At 45.2% G+C, this 19,504-nt stretch overlaps 9 protein-coding genes across 9 annotated transcripts; 4 read left to right on the top strand and 5 right to left on the bottom strand.

Moving 5' to 3' along the window:
• Window positions 1–225: 225 nt before the first annotated feature.
• On the bottom strand, window positions 226–1,699 carry N7511_007076 (thiamine pyrophosphate-dependent dehydrogenase E1 component subunit alpha; the record flags this gene model as incomplete). Its single annotated transcript, XM_057129453.1, has 5 exons — window positions 226–993; window positions 1,057–1,269; window positions 1,325–1,386; window positions 1,444–1,617; window positions 1,684–1,699. The coding sequence occupies 5 exons, from the start codon at window positions 1,697–1,699 to the stop codon at window positions 226–228; spliced, it is 1,233 nt and encodes a 410-aa protein (XP_056982521.1).
• An 858-nt stretch (window positions 1,700–2,557) lies between these two features.
• On the top strand, window positions 2,558–3,960 carry N7511_007077 (uncharacterized protein; the record flags this gene model as incomplete). The annotated part of the gene is made up of 3 exons (XM_057129454.1): window positions 2,558–2,659; window positions 2,706–2,786; window positions 2,842–3,960. Coding segments are annotated over 3 exons (1,302 nt in total), but the record flags the coding sequence as incomplete, so codon positions are not given.
• A 529-nt stretch (window positions 3,961–4,489) lies between these two features.
• N7511_007078 (Glyoxalase/Bleomycin resistance protein/Dihydroxybiphenyl dioxygenase) lies at window positions 4,490–5,056 on the top strand (the record flags this gene model as incomplete). The annotated part of the gene is made up of 1 exon (XM_057129455.1): window positions 4,490–5,056. One exon carries the CDS (start codon window positions 4,490–4,492, stop codon window positions 5,054–5,056), a length of 567 nt encoding a protein of 188 aa, XP_056982523.1.
• Window positions 5,057–5,814: 758 nt separating this feature from the next.
• N7511_007079 (FAD binding domain-containing protein) lies at window positions 5,815–7,687 on the top strand (the record flags this gene model as incomplete). Its single annotated transcript, XM_057129456.1, has 2 exons — window positions 5,815–6,161; window positions 6,211–7,687. The coding sequence occupies 2 exons, from the start codon at window positions 5,815–5,817 to the stop codon at window positions 7,685–7,687; spliced, it is 1,824 nt and encodes a 607-aa protein (XP_056982524.1).
• Window positions 7,688–8,537: 850 nt separating this feature from the next.
• On the top strand, window positions 8,538–10,369 carry N7511_007080 (uncharacterized protein; the record flags this gene model as incomplete). Its single annotated transcript, XM_057129457.1, has 5 exons — window positions 8,538–8,854; window positions 8,922–9,159; window positions 9,227–9,273; window positions 9,335–9,765; window positions 9,846–10,369. 5 exons carry the CDS (start codon window positions 8,538–8,540, stop codon window positions 10,367–10,369), a joined length of 1,557 nt encoding a protein of 518 aa, XP_056982525.1.
• A 159-nt stretch (window positions 10,370–10,528) lies between these two features.
• On the bottom strand, window positions 10,529–11,578 carry N7511_007081 (fumarylacetoacetate hydrolase family protein; the record flags this gene model as incomplete). Its single annotated transcript, XM_057129458.1, has 4 exons — window positions 10,529–10,827; window positions 10,891–11,185; window positions 11,253–11,327; window positions 11,390–11,578. The coding sequence occupies 4 exons, from the start codon at window positions 11,576–11,578 to the stop codon at window positions 10,529–10,531; spliced, it is 858 nt and encodes a 285-aa protein (XP_056982526.1).
• Window positions 11,579–12,552: 974 nt separating this feature from the next.
• Window positions 12,553–14,584, bottom strand: N7511_007082 (fungal specific transcription factor domain-containing protein; the record flags this gene model as incomplete). Its single annotated transcript, XM_057129459.1, has 8 exons — window positions 12,553–13,056; window positions 13,112–13,318; window positions 13,368–13,666; window positions 13,719–13,913; window positions 13,965–13,983; window positions 14,035–14,101; window positions 14,356–14,466; window positions 14,517–14,584. The coding sequence occupies 8 exons, from the start codon at window positions 14,582–14,584 to the stop codon at window positions 12,553–12,555; spliced, it is 1,470 nt and encodes a 489-aa protein (XP_056982527.1).
• A 705-nt stretch (window positions 14,585–15,289) lies between these two features.
• On the bottom strand, window positions 15,290–16,351 carry N7511_007083 (amidohydrolase family protein; the record flags this gene model as incomplete). Its single annotated transcript, XM_057129460.1, has 1 exon — window positions 15,290–16,351. One exon carries the CDS (start codon window positions 16,349–16,351, stop codon window positions 15,290–15,292), a length of 1,062 nt encoding a protein of 353 aa, XP_056982528.1.
• Window positions 16,352–17,262: 911 nt separating this feature from the next.
• N7511_007084 (MDR family MFS transporter) lies at window positions 17,263–19,081 on the bottom strand (the record flags this gene model as incomplete). The annotated part of the gene is made up of 4 exons (XM_057129461.1): window positions 17,263–17,910; window positions 17,961–18,387; window positions 18,441–18,820; window positions 18,899–19,081. 4 exons carry the CDS (start codon window positions 19,079–19,081, stop codon window positions 17,263–17,265), a joined length of 1,638 nt encoding a protein of 545 aa, XP_056982529.1.
• Between the last annotated feature and the right edge of the window lie 423 nt (window positions 19,082–19,504).

Here is a 19,504-nt window from a genome sequence, read left to right on the forward strand (position 1 = left end):
CTAAAAAGAAAAGGCGAATGTTGCTAAGACGTGTTAATAACATCCGTGGATGATTTGGTCGGCATCTCTTTCATTAAACACCCATGCACGAACTTGAATTCGCATCAGTGTTCAGCCTCTTAATTCAATGTAAATCCAAGAGGAACGTGGGAATCTTCGAATGAGTCTTATGATTTGGCTGCCATTGGATAATTCTAACTAATGCAGTCTTCCATATCACCGTAATTACAATCCTTGAATACCTTCCTCGTGCTCGTTGGTGTCGTACTCTTCTGGATATTCTTTCAAAAGGCGCTTGAGCTCCTCCCTCTGTTCCTTTGCCTCCTCTGTTACCTCAGCATACACATCCTCAAAAATTCCCCGAAGCGCTGGCTTCTTTTCCTTTTCGGCATCAACAAGTTCCCGTAAAACATCACTCCTAATTTGCTCGCGCAATTTCCTGTCTTTATTTGCATCCCAGAGACCCTTATTCTCCATCCACTGTCTCAAGCGTGAGATTGGATCGTTTTTAGATTTCCAAGTTTCAACATCGCTTCGGTTGCGGTACGCAAAGCTATCATCGCTTGTGCTGTGGTGAGAAACCCGGTAGCTCATGAACTCAAGGAGAATAGGTCGTCCTCCATCCTCCAGAGCCATTCGTCGAGCTTGTTTTGTTGCCTCATAGACGGCAAAAATGTCGGTTCCATCGACCCGAAGAGACTCAATACCGTAGCTCATGCCACGCACTGCAACACCATCTCCGATATACTGTTCACTGGTAGGGGTTGAGATAGCGAAGCCGTTATTACGACAAAGGAAGATGACAGGACATTTTCTCACGGCGGCTACATTAAGCGCTGCATGAAAATCACCTTCGCTTGCAGCTCCCTCGCCAAAATAGCTCGCCGCAACCTGAGCGGACTGGTCGGGATTTTCTAGTGCGTCCATTTTGAGCGCATATGCGGCCCCGGTAGCATGTGGAATCTGCGTGGCAAGAGTCGAGGCAACGGCATGCTGTAGGTGAGCTATGAGTCAGATACTTGAATATCTTCTATCAGAATTCCCTTGGTGACGTACAATGTTGACTTTGCTTTTCCCGCTGTAATGTACTGGCATGTTGCGCCCTTTTCCTGGATCGTTGTGATTGGCAGTCAATTGACTCATAAAGTCTTTCAGAGTAAAGCCTCGCTGGACAAAAACCCCGGTCTCTCGGTATTGGCAAGTGATCACATCTCTGGCATCCAAAGCCGCTGCAGAACCAACAGTCACAGCCTCCTCTCCCGCAGACACCTGCGAATTGTCAACACCGTGGGTTAAAATTGAAGCAGATATGAGCTGTATTTACCATGTAAAAGCTCAGACGACCATGGCGCTGGGCTTCAAACATAATGTTGTCCATGATGTTGACTGTTTTTTATATATAAGAACAAGCGCTCGTGATGATGGGAATATATTCGAACCAACCGGTTAGCATGTTATTGTACCATTCAAGAACCTCCTCGTCAGTGACATCTGGTGGCCCTCGACTTGTATCTTTTACCAAACCATCACAGTCCAATACATGGTAGGTCGAAATAGGAGGTATCTCAGCGGGCTTGAGAAAGTTCATCTTGGTGGTTAGGCGACTATTCGTAGCACCTGGAAATGGTCTAAGATAATTAATTTAGTCATCAAACAATGAAGCAGCTTGATATAGTCTCTTACGAAGGTTCAACCCCATTTGTCGACGTTGACGAACTGGCTTGCTTGGTAAAAGTCCTCAGCCTCCGACCGCCTGTACGTATACATTGAGACTGCCAAAGCCAAGGCGCCATGGTTCGGGGAAGTACACTCTGCATGGTTCAAATTTCGTATATCTTAATCTTAGGGTGCGATACAAGCAGAAAAATAAGTAAGACGATCTTGGTGATAAAAGTATTTGGTTTGAATCCTCTTGAAGAGTTGTACTTACATAGATGGACATATGCCAGGTGATCCCGATCCAGCCTACTTGCAAACTCAAGCGGCTAGCGTCGGGCAATAATTAGATACGAAGAACGTTTGATATACAAGATCATCTGTGGGTTCATGCTTTACGATCTTCGTATGGAGAAAACCTCCGACACCGAATTGATCGAGTTAGTCCCGGAGCTTTTAGAGCATGGTTTTTGTCATCCAGACTTCTAATCTGGGATTGAATCGGTATACTCGGTTATTCAAGGAGGGAGTAAATCTCACACTGGTGTTTACTCGATACTCAAATATTATGTTCGTCCTTTTCGAACTCTGGGTCAGCTTTCTTCGGTAAGAGAATTATAGTTTTCTTGACCTCTGTACGGTTTCAGTCAATTTATACCGTATCAAAGAAGGAGAATAACACAAAAGATGCATCCCTCAGTTTTTCGAAGGATGCTACAACCGTCAAACGTACTCAGTCGTCACTTTGCTGGATATCGCCTTTACATTCCCCGAGCCCCGAAAACCAACTTCCACACAACGTCGACGCGGGCAATTATCAGACCGTATTTACTTGCTGATATTGGTGAAGGTGTGGTCAAAATGTAGTCATCCGTGTATCTCAACGCTGAACAGACTAGGAATCACGGAATGTCGAATCGTCCAATGGTTTGTGAAACCAGGAGATAAAGTGAGCCAATTCGACGCCATTTGTGAAGTTCAATCCGACAAAGCTTCGGTTGAGGTGCGTTTCCTTTTCTTTATCGGCTCTCTGTGCAGGTACTCATCAGTACTTGAAGATTACATCTCGATATGATGGAGTCATTTCCAGTCTTTACCACGAGGTAGATGAGATGGCTGAGGTGGGAAAGGTAACCGAAATAAACCAAAGGTAACGGAGATTCAAGTTTCACTGATTAGTTTTAGCCACTTCTCGACATTGACGTCGAGGTAGATCCTTCCGAGATAGACACAACAGCAACGCAACTCCCAGCCGAGACTGTCTCTGACGACCAAGGCAATGTGAAAGACAGCATTTCGGAAGTCTCAGTCATCACTGATACACAGCCACCAGTGCCTACTACAATTGATGGGTCGGAGACCAGAAACTCTGGACTTGTTGTGCCCGCTGTGAGAGCCATGATCAAGCAGCATGCGATTGATCTCAAATACATCATTGGAAGTGGGAAAGGTGGGAGAGTACTGAAAGAGGATGTACAGCATTATCTTGCTTCAAAAAGTGAATCTTCAACTCCACTTTCCTCAAATCCTGTTATTCGGGCCAATGCTCCAACGCAAGACAAAGTTGTTCCTTTGACACCGATCGAGATGCACATGTTCAAAGCCATGACTCGTGCACTCAGTATCCCGCACTTTGGATACTGTCACTCCGTCGACTTTACATCTTTGATCAGTCTGCGCCACAAATTCAATAAGCATATCGATGGTTCAAGAGAGATGCACAGAAACGAAATTCCGAAGTTGACACTGCTTCCCTTCTTATTGAAGGCTGTTTCGCACGCCTTTTTGGAACACCCCAAGCTGAATGCTCAGCTAGACACAGAGACAAATCCGCAAAAGCCCCAGCTGGTGATTAAAGCATCTCATAATTTCGGCATGGCCGTTGACACACCCAACGGTCTTCTGGTTCCGGTCGTTAAAGATGTTCAGAACCTGTCCATTATTTCCATCGCAGCTGAGATCAAACGACTGAGTGCACTGGCACAGGAAGGCCGTCTGTCTCCATCGGATATGAGCGGGGCTACTTTCACTGTGAGCAACATTGGAAGCATTGGTGGTTCTGTCGTCAGCCCTATAATCATTCCTCCCACTATTGCCATTGTTGCATTAGGAAAGATGGAAGAAGTGCCTGTCTTTTCTAAGGATGAAGGTGGAATCAATTCATTGATTACAAAGCGCGAGAGATCGGTTCTAAGCTGGAGTGCTGATCATCGAGTTCTTGATGGTGCTGCTGTTGCACGATGTGCTCAGCTTGTGGCTAGAATTTTAGAGGATATTGAAACCATGGGAATTTCACTGCGCTAGATAATTGCGATTTATTCGATAACTTAAACCAAGCTGACCTTCCGTTTCTGCATCCTGCTAGTGTCAGATAAAAATAAGGCATTAAAATCCAATGATATCCGTAATCGTTCAAGAAGCCACCACCCGCCAACATTCTAGCTTGGTAGATTACGAGGAGATGATTGAACGCAAAGTACTCAATTTCTAAGAACTGATTAGTTCATTATGTTACTCTCAATGCAAAACAAAAAATGAAAATAACCGAACGAAAATGGAATGGTTCCAAGATATTCATTTCCCCCATTGGTCCCCGCACATTCCACAGCATGAGTGTTGATTCGGAATTTCAGCGGTTGTATTGGAATATGAATCGTTCTTCACCATGTAAAGTCCACCGAAACTACGTCACTCTGTGGTTCATTTGTAGCCGATGTTTGAAGCTATGAATTTGCTGATATAAAACTTCGAAAATATCCGTTGAAATGATCCCCCGCAAAAAGTCCCAAAATAATCATCACACCGTCTATTTTAAATTCAAATTATCTCTATCATGTCCGACACATCTATCCTTCGACCCAACGGGTTAGCACATGTTGTCTTCAAAACGGCCAACATCAAAGCGCTTGTTGAATTCTGGTCCACGTTCCTGGGAGCGGAACGAGTGTTCGAGAATGACTTCATTGCTTTCCTTCGCTATGATGACGAGCACCACCGAGTAGCCATCATCAATGACAATAGCACTAGCCCTCATTCTGGTACGGCTGCCGGACTTCACCATGTGGCCTTCACCTACAACACACTCCAAGGACTTTTCAAAGCCTGGGAACTGAGAGCAAAGCTTGGCATCAAGCCAACCTGGTGTGTTAATCACGGCCCTACGACCAGTGTGTACTACAAGGATCCGGATGGAAATTCTATCGAGACTCAGGTCGATAACTTTGATACTATCGAGGAGGCAAATGAATTCATGATATCCAAAACTTTCCGAGACAATCCCATTGGCACAGACATTGATCCAGACGAGCTGCTTCGACAGCTGGAAGACGGCACTGATGAGAAGGTCTTGAAAACGAGAATCGAGATCGGGGTTCGACATGATATCCCTACTGCAGTATAATGGAAAAAGAAATAAAAGGGAACGTTTATTGAACCACAAGCTTCATTTCAATCATTCCGTTGTTTATGAGTTTCTTTCTTCATTTCAACATAGGAACTGGACTGCTTCATATTTGTACTAAAGTGAAAAATGTAAACCATTAAGCTCCATTCTTAATGAACAACATCTTGTCCTTTATTGTTGCGTTTAAGCTGGGCTTCCATTTTTGGTTCTAGCAAGGTACCATCAAGTCCTGCCATTGGTAATCAGAATTCTTAAAGACAAAAGATCACGGCCTACCTGGCCCCAAACCTAAGATATTCAAAGCTCTGAGGCTTCAAATTCCATCTATGCTAGAAATATCTTGGAATATTCCTTCCTACTGTACTTTCTACTTCCTGCGCTCTGGCCGAAATGCTGCTCCTTTGCCTAATACCACTGACATACCCCGGAAGCGACCTTTTTTGGCTCCACTGTCTCTATTTCCCCTCACAGTAATCGACCTCCTCGCTTTACCCGAGAAATTATATCCGAAGACGCACCCCCAACCCCCGAACGCCTTGGAATCCGGGGTTCCCCCGCATTAGGTATTGCCCCGTACTAAAGAGGAAATATGCGGCTGTTCACGATGGATCTTCACAGTAGAAAGACAAGACCAATAGACTTTCATAATACCTTGCTGATGCCTCTGTTCGACTCGTGCTTTCCAACTGCCAAGAAGAAAAACATCGCAAGATTCCCATTTCGAGCCCAACTACTTGGCTCTATTTTCAGTCAATATGGGCAAAGAGATTGAAACCCCAATTGTCATCGTCGGGGGTGGTGGATGTGGTTTGACTCTTTCAAGCTTCTTATCCAACTACGGAGTTGAGCATGTCCTTTTCGAGAAGCACACCGGCACCTCGATTCTTCCTAAAGCCCACTATCTCAACCAGCGAACGATGGAAATTCTTCGTAACCACAACATGGTGGAAGAGATCCTTCAGAAAACGTGCCCTCCACGAAACATGAGTCAGGTTGCCTGGCAAACTTCACTAGGCGGCTCTGAGCCATTAGACCGTCAGGTTATCGCCAAATTTGAATGTTTCGGTGGAAACGATGGAACGGAGTTTGCGGAATCTTACAAGTATGGATACCTCTGCATTACATGTCGCTGAGGCTTACAAGATGTACAGACGTGATGCTCCACTTCGCTCTGGAAATCTCCCACTATTCCGACTGGAGCCCATACTGAAAAGGCTTGCCGAGGAGAGGAACCCTGGTAAAATCTTCTTCGGACACCAGATGGTGGACTTTGTCGATGAAGGCTGCTCTGTCGTTGTCCAGGTTGCAGACGAAACTGGACTCGAGAGATCATATCGATGTAAATATCTGATTGCTGCTGATGGAGGGCGCACCATCGGTCCTAAGCTTGGGATCAAAATGGAAGGACTGACAAACATCACCGACATGGTCTCGGTGCACTTTAGTGCCGATCTTTCAGAATACTGGGACGACCGTTACTTTGCTTGTCATTTTATCAACGGCGAATGCAATACTGTATTTGAAAGCGGCGCGATCGTTCCCATGGGTCCTAATTGGGGGAAGCATTCCAAGGAGTGGGTGTTCCATTGCGGATTTGCGATGGATGACCGAAACCGACATGATGATGCGGCATTGATCCCACGTATCCGTCAACTGCTGAAGATTCCCGAATTGGAAATGGAAGTACACAAAATAAGTCACTGGGCTATTGAGAAAGTTCTTGCGGACAAATATCGCAAAGGACGGGTCTTTCTTGCCGGTGATGCTGGAAACCGTCGCCCGCCAACGACTGGGTTGGGCCTCAACACTGCCATCGAAGATTCGCTTAATATCGCCTGGAAGATGGCACTCGTGTTGAAAGGACAAGCTCGCGAGTCTATACTGGAAACATATGAGACAGAGAGACGCGCCGTCGGCGAGATAAACAGCGATTGGGGCCTTTTTACGTTCAGTAATTCTTCCGTCATCAATACAGTTCTCGGACTCATCCCAGGACAACGAGAAGCAAATCAATTCCGATTTCAAACCCTTTTTGAAGATACTGACAAAGGGCACAGCTTCAGAGCTCAAGTTGCGCGCATCATCGACACCCAAGCTATTGAATTCTGTGCGCATGGGATCGAGTTGGGTTTCAGATATCCCAATGGTCTCATTGTGCGTGATGGAAGCCTTCCAACGAAAAGAGATCCTTTGGGCCTCAAATATTATCCAAACACGCAGCCTGGACACCGACTCCCACATGCCTGGATTGAAACTGGAACAAGTGTTATCTCCACCCACGACTTGGTGCAAAATAAGCCGATATTTTCCTTGATCACGGACAGTGAAGGAGAGGAATGGGAAATTGCCGCTAAGGATATTCTAAAAACCCGAGGGGTTAAGGTTGTTGTGGCTCGAATTGGTGACAATTGTCTTTATCGAGATTATGATGATCGATGGAATGGCCTGAAAGGGATTCAGTCTGGAGGAGCCATTCTTGTTCGCCCCGATAACATGGTAGCTTGGAGGTCCATCTACAGGAGTCAAGCTGGGGGTCGGGAACTGGAGGACGCCATGGACCATTTGATACTTCAGGATCCTCACTCGCATGGCTCTGGGGATGGTGAACATTCCATAGCAAAGCTTTGAAAGGCTTACATGAATTTCTAGAGAATACCATTCATCAATTTTAGTTTCGAATTTCAACTATGCCTATTGCGTTCTCCTACTCTGATGTTCCTTCTGGGAAATCTGGAACCTTGGATTCCTAAGATTTGAAGATACACGATTTATCTATCTATCGAAATGGGATAGCGCGATGGCAGTCTGGTCAAAGCAGACGGGTCGACAATAGCAGTAGGAGCATAGGCAAACCCAACAAGAGGTAGGGCTATAGGAAAGGAGAGCACATAGGGATGGTCTGAAGAGAAGAATGTGTCTGTCTTGTTCTACGTAGAGTAGAGAGGTCTTAAATACATCATGAGTGCTGAATCATCCATAGACCGCTACTTCATGCAGTAAGCAATTCCCCCACTACACTATGCGATTCCCATAGCTCAAACTACTGAAAATCCACATTCTCCATTTTCTCGGCACAGCATTACTTTTTTTCCCTCTCCCCCTACGTTGCAGGATAGCTTGAACTCAATCAATAGACTTACTTGTATTGCCCTTTTTCTTATCTTGTGTTTTGTCAGAAGGCCGAACACAGGAAAAGTTAAATTGACCGGATATGAGTTGCTGTGATCGATACGAGAGCAATTGTAGTCATTGCTCTGAACTTCTTAGTTGTGGGCTTTGCCTAACCCGATCCGTTCGGGCTCTAATTCCACTAGGCGGTTAGCGTGTGAAAGTCCGGGGTATTTTGGAGAAGTCCGGGGTAATCCAGCGTCCTCTTCTTATAGTGCGCATTTACGTTGTGTTTTGGGAATATTGCGTTCATATAAATGGAGCGTTTCTGATACACAAAGCGCAAGAAAGCGTCTATAATTTGTTCAAAATGGTCAGCAACAGCAAAGCTGAAGCCTCCGCTCATCATATCGAACTTTTGGAGAATCGTGTTACGACGACAAGAAACACTGGACTGCGAGATGGTAAAGTGGCTGTTCTCGATCCGGAGTCACAGAAGGGAGAGGGTTTGAAAACAACGGTGGATGGACGAATTGTACTTGTTCCTCAACCGTCAGAGAATCCCCGAGATCCTTTGAACTGGAGCTCCAGGAACAGGCATATTGTCCTCGCAATTGTTGTCGCATGTTCCTTTCTGCCAGACTATGGTAGCGTGACTGGTGCTGCAACCCTGACGCCCCAAGCGGCGTAAGTTTACAGCCCTTGCGATCATAAATACAAGAATTGGAAATTTACTAACAATGTTTGCATTTAGGGAGTATGGAATTCCACCAGACAAAGTGAACCATTCTCAGTCCGGAAACCAGTTCATGGTAGGCGCGGGAGGTGTCGTTGCGGTCATGATGTCTGCATACCTTGGTCGACTGCCGGTGCTGTTCTGGTTCATGGTCGCATCGTTCGTGACAGCTGCTGTGCAAGCTAGCTCGATTGGGTTCATTGGCTTTTTTGTGCCACGAGTCATGAACGGATTCTTCTCGGGGGTTGCTCAGGGAGTAAGTTATACTTAGATCGAGATGCTCAGATAACCATTTACCATGCTGAGCTTTTCATATATCACAGGGCGGTTTGATGTTTATCAAGGATCTATTCTTCCTGCATGAGCACGCGTAAGTAACTACAGTTGTCATTCGGCAATGGCGTTCAACTCAACTGATTTGTCAAATTCAGTCGCAAGATCAATCTTTGGCAATCGTGTGTCATTCTCTCGCCCTTCTTTGGTCCCCTCCTTGCATCATTCATCACTATTAGTCTGTCCTGGCGATGGCCGTTTTGGATATATACCATTATGACAGGTCTTGCTCTCCTGGGGGTAGTTCTTTTTGGTGAGGAAACTTATTACGATCGCCGAATCCCAGCGTCGGATCAGCCAGTCCCTCAGTCTCGGTGGCTGCGACTTATAGGCGTCGAACAATGGCGATCTCGCTCACAACGAAATTCACTAAGACAAGCTGTCTCACGGTCGTTCGTAGTACTTCGGAAACCGATCATTATACTCACGAATTTCTATTACCTTTGCATATTTGCATGGCTAGTAGCCATCAACGCGACACTTCCAATTTTACTAGTCCCTTTGTATGGGTTCGGTCCTAAGCAGATAGGTATGTTAAAATGCGCGATTCAGTTCTCCTGTTTCAGACTTCCATTGAAATCCAAGTACTCACTTCTTTATCGAGTTTAGGCTTCATGTTCTTTTCCCCAGTGGTGGCAGCCATCGCAGCGTATATCATAGCCCACTGGCTTCATGATCTTCTGGCTAAATTTCACATGAAGCGAAACGAAGGTCGATTCGATCCAGAATCACGTCTTATAATTACTTGGTTCACGATGCCGTTTATGCTTGCCGGTCTTTTGATAATCGGGTTTACGTTGCAACGCCATTATCACTATATGCTAGTCGCCCTAGGTTGGGGTTTTTACACTTTCGGATTAACTCTCAACTCGGCCAGCGTCAATATGTACGTGTTGAACTCTTACCCGGAGGCTAGTGGCGAGGTCGGAATGTGGATCAATTTCTCGCGCACCGCAGGGGGATTTTTGATCAGCTATTTCCAGGTTCAATGGATTGATCGCGTGGGTGCAGCAGCGGCATTTGGGACCCAGGCTGCTGTTTGTGCGGCTGTATTTCCCATTGTCATTCTTTTGCAATTTCGTGGAAGCCAGTTGAGAGCTTGGGGTGGAGATTTGAATTTCAAGACAAATTAGGAAAAGTAGAAATTCGGACTTGCGCAATGATTTTGATTCGAAATGCACTTTCATTATCGGTCTTTGTAGTCATTGTATTTTTTGGGAAACTTAAGCTGAAGCAATGAAAAGCGAAAAAGAATTTGAAAGGTGCACAATGCAAGTGTAACAAAGGCCTAACTATTCGTAGTGGACTTTATTGATAAGGGTCCCAATCTTCTCGATATGAACTCGAATATCATCTCCGTCGTCGAGAAATACTCTAGGGGATCGAAAATAACCAATTCCGGGCGGGGTTCCAGTCAGAATAATAGATCCAGCTTCGAGAGTAGTTCCCCGGGACAAATATGCGACGAGTTCACACACCCCAAATATCATGTCACTAGTATGCCCATCTTGAAGCTTTTTGCCATTGTGAATTGCGCTAATACCTAGATCTTGTGGATCCGAAATGATAGTCGGTGACACCAAAACAGGGCCTAACAAATTCAAAAGTTAGATTGTCTTCTTATGACCACATTCCAATGAAGGCATATACTAACCCAACGGACAGCTGGAGTCCATGCCCTTTGAAAAGCAAGGCATTGGTGTTTTCATTTGCGTATCTCGCGCCGAAACATCGTTGGCAGCAGTGTATCCAAGAATGTATTCAGGTACCTCTTCGGCGGTAATATCTCGTGCTGCCTTTCCAATCAAAACTACTAATTCCGCTTCATAGTCACTCGTTCCGTCCTGAGCAAACTTTGCAATGTTGATTGTATCCGGGTATGAATTGTTGATAGCAGTTCGAGGTTTCGTGAACAGGGCTGGGACAGGTGGAATTGCCATGCCGGCCTCCTGTCGCACATGTAAGCGTTCTGTCTAGCTTCAATGAGTTTAGTATTAGGGAAAACAAAGGGCATACTTTGGCGTGAAGCTTGTAGTTCAAACCAATACAACGAATGTAGGGACAGTCCTCTGGTGCAATAGGCGAAAGCAGCTAAGGTAAGGTTGAGTCAGTATATATGTACTCTGTTGTTCCGAACAGAGGTCATGACAAACCTTTCGCACTTGTAAAGACTTTCTTGTTACCTGGCCCTGATATACAGAGCCTTTTATCTCAAATGCATAGATGGGGATTTCATTGATGAAGTCTAGGCCTACGTCGCGCGTTGGATCGACTAGTTGACCCAAATGAACTTCATTATCCTCGAAAGCCACGAAGCGAACCAGATGTGTCCAGGATGGCATTTTTCAGGGCAAGAAGGTCATAGAATACTTGAAGTATTTTCCTAAGGCTGGGAATAATAGCTTTTCTATCAATTCAGGAGACATGATGGGTTGTTTTGTGATGGCCGGGGCGCATTATTTCCCTTCTGGGTCGGGAGGCTCCTCGGGCCGACTACTCTGGTTTGTAAGTGCAAGGTTCCAAAAGCACACAAACAACTAGGTTTTTTGATGACAAGAGGGAAATGACATGATTGAAAGGAAAGAACCGAGACAGAAAGCTATTTTCCTCTCTCTTGAACTATATGACTGCTTACTCCTGGATTAAGGTCAAGTGTTATACTATACGATATGGAAAACCCCATACTTTATCGGTGTTGCTATCGATGATGGAATTTCTCCCAAAGTGGCTTGATCTTAGTTTGATTCCTTGAATAGTATAGTTATATTTCTTTGGACTACAGCGAATGACATTTGGCAGGGGTTCAAAAAATGATCATGTCTCCTGCGGTTGAGAGACTCTCAAAAAATTCGGTTGATAGGGTATTCAAATTATCAAAATTGGCATTTGGGTCAAACGCTGAGCTCTGGTTAAGAAAGAATGAAATTCAGCATCCAAAAATAATCAGTAGAAAGTGGTTCGTGTATACTTACCGGTTCTCCGGGAATATCAACTGGAAATGTGTCAGGTGAATAGACGCTCGAAATTTTTCTGTTGTTGGGGCTTTCCAGTGCTGCCCTTCTAACTGCCTTACTTGACAAGCTGATTATTTCTCTCGCAAAAGTAAATGATACTTGTGATGATGTCAAAAAATGAACTCTTGCAAAATGGCCCGCTGTGAGGTCGAGCAGTGCCAGGTCTGATTGCACCGTGTCGAGTGCTGGAAATTTGAGGATATAAATGAACAAGTTTATTACAGCAAGCATAGGGAAGTAGAAGGCGATTCTGGCAAATTAGCATTCGGTGTTTATATTTAGCTATCCTTTCAGAAGTTGACTTACGGTGATGATATGGCGGTATCCAACCAGCTCTCCTTCAGAGTAGACAGAATTTGTCGTGAAGCTTCAGCAGATCGAGCCGAGCTTTTCAAGATCCGATCTTCCAAGAAGGGCTCTTGGCCGGCCAGCGCTGAACATATCCAAGGATAATGAATGTTTGCATGTAACGTAATGACGCTGCCCCAGTATAGGTAGTGGAGTCGTAACATATTTGCTTTCTGTTTGGAAGAGTTCCTTGAAAGTCTGGAGAAACTTTGTGCCGTGATGGTAAGATAATCCGAGAGAGAGTTTCGCCATATTTGCAGCTTTTCCTCCAGGTTTTCGATAATCTCGAATAGTGAGGTTAATGACTGGCTAAATGCCTGGACAGACAGAAGCTGTTTGCTTATCCCGGCACAGATTTGAGCGTGTTCTATAATAGCGGTTACCACTTCGATATCTGATGTGGCTTCATCAGGAAGCTCGTTGGGTATTTGGCAACTTATTTCATCATCATCAAAGGCCTAGAATGAGTCAAAAATAGTGGCCGAGGAATAAAGGTAGGTTATGCTTAGATACCGATGGCCGACCTGACCGCAACGCAATATTCTTGTCGTAGTAGTACACAGCCCAGAAGACCCAACTCCGATGTAGCGTCTCCGAGTTAGGGAGGTTCCATGCTCTTGATGGCTGTCGGTGAAGACCCTTTGATTGGGCTAGTCGCGCTGCTGCACCGCAAAGCATGTACTCAATGGCTGGGCTTCCTAGAAGCTCGGCGAATGACGTCTAGGCATTTAGTCGGATATCAGCCTACCATATATTGAAACAAACTTACCATCACGATCAAAGCTTGTACGGCCATCAACCCGCTAGGCATGAAGAGGAGATCTGATAAAACAGAAAAGGAGTTGTGAAAGAATCGTAAAGACTCAGACTGGACTTCTGCAAATTCTCCAGTTCCGTTAATCGATGCTGCAGTTCTAAGTCCCACTGCGTACACCGCATTTCGTAAAGCATACCAAGCGACGTCCTCATCGGGTCTACTGGCATTCTGGAAATGAACCCGAAGCCGAGTCTCAAAATCAGACCGGAGAACAACACTCAAGACACTATCTTGTGAGTTTTCAAAGTAGGCTTTAACACGACCTTAGCATGTAATACGGGGAATGCTGGGGGTTTTGCGCACCTGTTACGTATGTCCACGCCTTTTCAACTTCAGGCTCTAGACAACGTTCGCGTATTTTCCCTGAGCCCAATGTTAACTTGTTTGTCCAACCCATGACTAGCTCCTTGGCAATTTGATAAAACCGGGTGGTCCCAGTTTTAGAAGAGACCCATTGCAGACCAGGGGTTGAACAAATAGAGAGCCATGAGCCAGGCCCTATTTCAGTCAGTATCATGATATTTACCAATAGACACTGCTTTAACTAACCATGGTGCTCCCAATTTACCTATAATCCGAATGAGCGGGGAATATATCAGAGATAGAATCAGCAACATACAGCTTGGAGGTCCATAGTAGCCTCTTCTTTGTCAATTTCGGAATCTCGAGGAGTTAACAATATCCCACTGGAAGATTGATGATCATTCTGACGAATGGGTATCGGTAAACCTCCTCTTGTTGAATTAAGGGCAGTGGACATCACCACAGATGTCAACGGGTCTGCCGAGCTCGTCTCTCCGCCAAGATTTGTGGACCTATTTGGTCCACAGGCACTTGATTGTGGAAATATGATTGACTGGGTAGACTTTGGAACCGCAAAGGTTGGACTAGGCGGTGACGCCAGTGAAATTATACCATAATGACTGCGGTCGTTTGTTACTGCAAATGAGTTTCCTGGATCCCCAAAGCTGCGTGGGGTTTCCACGGGACCTGCTTGGCTTTTTCGGCCTCTTCGCTGCAGAGGGAGATATCTGCATTGCTGTTCATGATCCTGTATTGAATGTTAATATCTACCGCCGACAGTTTCTAAACTTGACATACGATACAATTTCCACAAGGCACTGCACCGTCACCTTCGAAAACAAATCAGTAAGTTGCCACTTCGTCATTGGTTTCGGTTGCTCACATTTCACCTTTTTCTTCCTGCAAAAACTGCAAGCCTGGGATGACTTGTGTTCTCTGTTTGGAGGCATAGAGGTCTGAAAATCCTGAAGAGCACTACAGTGCAGATGTGGAGAGAGGTAGTGCAGTTGTGGGGAAGTAAATTACTACGCTTAAGGCGGAGATAGTGACGGCAAAGCCGGTAATCCGAACTGTGATTTGTTCAATTTGCGCATAGAGAGACGCATATTGAGTTTACCAGCTAACCAATGGACAATGGACAAAATTCAATCCATACTTCACGGACTAGGATGTGTAGGTTTATGCTAGATTTTACGGATTCGTCCGATGTAAATGACGAGAAGAATTATGAAAATATAATGTGTTGGTGGACATGGCGATCGGACATCGGTGTTTGATGCGCCGAGACTCCGAATGCCGACAGCCTTTTGCCCGAACGTTTTAGGAAAGATTTTCATGTATAGCACAAATATATCCAGAATACTCTGTGATCGACCTGAGAAGCCACGTATGGCAAGCTAATCATGTTTCCTGGATCGCGTTCTGAGGCTTAAGATCCTTCGTAACTTGTAATATCCCTAAGGAACAACAATAACATAGTGGAGATTGCAACTGCTCGTTGGTTTCAAGACAATATATGCAAGCACACAATGTCACCCCAGAATTCAAGAGTGATTTTCAATACAATTCGATCAAGCTTCTGAACGCACGAACTCCTGCCCGGCGACCCAGGTCCTTTCAATTAAACGTGTTGCCTTGATATCATCAATCGGATTCTCTCTCACCAAAACCAAATCGGCTCGATAGCCAGGCTTTATAACTCCGCGGTCGTGTAATCCAAAATATCTTGCTGGTAGACTCGTTGCAGCGCGAAGAACCTCCGTTGTTGACATCCCGCAGCTGACGAGAAGCTCCAGCTCTTCGTGAAGACTGACGCCATGATCAACCTGCGATGGTACGCCAGCCGCCTTGTTAGCATCAGTGCCGGCGAAAACACTGACACCCGCTAAGTGAAGCGCAGCCACATTTTTGCATGCAGTTTCAAATTTCTGGTTTTTGGATCGCGCCACTCCTTTCATCATGGTCAACGTCGGGATACTAATGCGCTTATTCTCAACCATATCTTGGATATCTTGGTCGCTCAAGGTACCATCCACTGCAGTATGCGTAATGATATCTGCACCAGCTAATTGAGCCATGTGCGTAGCAATTAGAGTTACAGCATGAGCAATAACAAGTTTCTCATTCCGATGGGCTTCCTTTGTGAGAGCGTTGAGGGTTTCTTGGTCTGGCCCTGGTACATCGGCGACAATTTTGATGTAATCTGCCGCTTCCGCGATCCGATCAGCCACGAATCTTTCCGCATCAATGGCATTGGCAACCAAAGCTTCACGGGGTAGACTGGGAATGTGACTATGAACACTTCCGGGGGCTGTCGCAGGGATACCACAGGCACGGATATCAGTCACGCCTTTTTGGTTGCGAAGTGATTCGAGGAGCTGAATTGGCCAAGTCCCCATGTCGAGAGCAGTAGTAATGCCAAACTCAGTCATTCTTGTGAGATCATCTGGCCCTGTCAAATGGACATGACAATCAATCAGCCCCGGGAGCAGAATAGCTCCGCGGGCATCGATAGTCTTTGTAGGAATCACATCCGAGCTACCAATTGCTTCGCCTTCAATAATCACGGTGGAGGGGTCGCAGATTTTGTCTCCGTCAAAGACTCTGACGTTAATAATGGCGGTTGCTGCCATCTTCTGCTTAGAAGTCGATATGGCGAGATGTAACGCTGAGTTTTGTAATCAGGAAATAACGGTAAGAACCAGGGCTGCGAGTCAAAATAAGTCGTGAATTCCAGTTATTCAAGCTCGGAGGACATGATGAGAGTTTTTTTTTATTGTTGAACCTTTCGGAGATCGTTGAATGAGCAAAACGCAGATGACGTCTGATGTAATTGGAAACCTTGAATTTCCTAAATTGTTCGGGCCGAACCAAATAGGTGAACTATGGCTCCACAAGGAAAGTGAAGGTCTACTCTTCCGCGCCTTGAAAGTCATTTAAATGTTTAGGTGATTGGGTGGAAGGCTAAATGTATGTATACTTCAAACATCACCGAGGGTTAGCAATAGTAATGTTGATTATTTCGTGTAGAAGTGTCTCTGTCAGCGACCCACAACCTATAGCAACAAGGTCCCAACTATATATATCAGAACACAACACTCGATCTGCAAAAAACCCTATGGTTACCTCATTTGCAACAGCAGACACGAGGTAACCATTGATCGTCTTGATCGCTTGCTTGTAAGCAAAAAGACTCTGTAGTCTTCCCTCTTAGATCGTTCTCTAGCTATCTGTCACGTGACCTATATGCTCATCAGGTCTTCAGTCTAGATTGAATCGCAAATCAAGCGTGCTTAAGAATTTTTAATGAGATTTTATTCAGTGTGACTACCCTTTCTGATAGCTATTCTCTAGGCCTGATACCGAGCACCCGTATGAAGCGTCGGTAGCCCGCATAGGAAAGGTCGCACTCGGCAGACATTATCCTGCCTACAGTTACTAGTACATATCGGTTCCGATAAAAATGATCGTAAACAAAAAAAGGCACAAAATGCGTAACGCTCAAAAAGGTCCACCAACTCCTGGTAATGAGTAATCAAAAGGATCAATCTTCAGGATCTTGTTTCTGTGGTTTCTTCATCGATTTCCACTGCACAAGACCTGCGCCAACAAAGGAAAGTAATGCGGCAGCAACAGACACATAGAATGTCTGCGTAACAGCAATATTGTATGCATAGAGCACAGATGGGAGAACTTCTTTGGACAGACGTTGCGACAAGTTGGCTGCGCCACCTTCTAAGACCGACTTTGGGTTGACCTTCGGGGCGTATGTAGCAATGCTTGCCACAAGGCGATTTTCAAACACAGTCTGAGCAACTGAGATGAATATGGCACCACTCAAACTCTGTGCAAAGGTAATTATGGCAATTCCAATCGGTATATCATCCAAGGATAATACAGTCTGGAGGGCATTAATGCATTGTTGGAATCCGAGTCCTGCACCAACTCCAATGATCACTTGATACCCAATCCATTTCGCATGTCCGGTATTTATCTCGAAGGTTGTGCACAGGCCGGAGCCAATTGCGAGAAAAACACTTCCGACGAACATCAAGGGCGTATAATACCCAACAATGTTAACTAGAAATCCCCCCAGAGCGGAACAGACAATCATGGTCACGACCATCGGAAGAGTGTTGATACCAGATTCAGACGCAGTATCTTCCTTGATTGCTTGAAACCAAATAGGAAGCTAGAGACATATCAGCAAAATATTAAGAATAAAGAATCATTAGGGCTCACATAGTATCCAAAGACAAAGAAAGATCCTCCAAGAAAAGTAGCATGAATCACTGCACCAAGCACATTCCGGTTCTTGAGTAAACGAGGTGGTACTGTCGCTTCATCCTTTTTCCAAATCTGAATGATACACCACAAGGTGCCGAAGACCCCAAATAAGACAAAAAGCGCAATGATTCGTGCATTATCCCAATCATATTTGGTTCCGCCCCATTGCAAACCCAACAGTATTGAGACTATTGCCGGGATAAAGGCAAGAATACCAAGGGGATCCATTCTTTTCAGTTGTCCCATTGTGTTGAGTTTCGGCTTGACTTTTACCGAGTCTTTGAAGCAAAAGATTATCACCATCCCTGTTATGGCGCCAAATGGTATGTTTATCCAAAAGCACCATCTCCAACTGACATGATCAGTCAGTACTCCGCCTAGTCTATTGCAACGTTAGCTCTCTCTTCGAGAATGATTATCCCGATAGTATCTTACAGTGGTCCAGTGATTGTTGCAATTCCACTCGTGCTACCGATGATTCCGTAATAAAGTGCCCGACGGTGAAGGGGTACACTGTTTGCAAGCACCAGCAAAGCACCCGGCGATAGTCCACCTGAGCCAATACCAGAGATAGCTCTCCCCAGGATAAGACCCTTTGAAGTCGGAGTCACCGCGCATACCAGGGATCCAATCTCAAACAAACCCAAAGCGATCATATATGTCCATTTTGTAGAGTAGTAGGTGTATATCTTGCCAAACGGGAGTGTGACAGCACATGTCGTCACGAGGTACGCGCTGGCATACCAAGATATGTCGCTTAATGAGTTGAATTGCTCGGTAATTTTGGGTACCGCGGTGGAGAGGATTGTATTGTCCTAGAAGATAAAAAGGGATTGGTGTTAGATGTCAAGGGCGATAAATATCGATCAACCAAATGTTCCGGTCATGCTTACCAGGGCGATGCAGAAAGACTGAAAACATAGTCCTACTAAGATCGGCGCAAGTTTCAAAGTCGATGGATACGCCGGCTTCTCATCGTTGATGCTATGGTCACTCCCAGTCTCTTTCAACGGGATGTCATCTCGGTTCGAACAGACTTCATCCCGAGACTCTCTCAAGCTTGGACTGTCTGCCATGAACTGTAACTTTGTTTCCCCCAGTTCTTGTTCAAACTGTGGGGGGTCATGAAAATTTGCTTGTTGTGCAGCATTCGATGCTAAATGTGATCTGGGTGGTGCTTGGTGCTGTAAAGTATAACCTCCGATCCATTCATTGAAGGATGTATAGGGGTTTCTTGTAGGACAGCTAGCTACATTACTTCTGTCGGCTGCAGCACATCAAGCTATGCAAGGGGTATAGCCTTTTTGTAGCTGGGATCTTTTGTTGCCGACATTCTTTCCATGGTACTTGGTATGCAGTAGCTTCTATCGAGACGCCCCAGCGCTGAGACAATGGCTCTTCAGTTTATTAGATCTAGTTATTGTGCACAATTACTGAATATGAATTTGTATAAAAGATAAGTCAGTCTCAGACAGCTGGAAATTACAATATTGTTCAAC

This window comes from Penicillium nucicola, assembly GCF_028828085.1.
Source record: "Penicillium nucicola strain IBT 29836 chromosome Unknown utg000007l, whole genome shotgun sequence".
NCBI classification, from domain to species: domain Eukaryota; kingdom Fungi; phylum Ascomycota; class Eurotiomycetes; order Eurotiales; family Aspergillaceae; genus Penicillium; species Penicillium nucicola.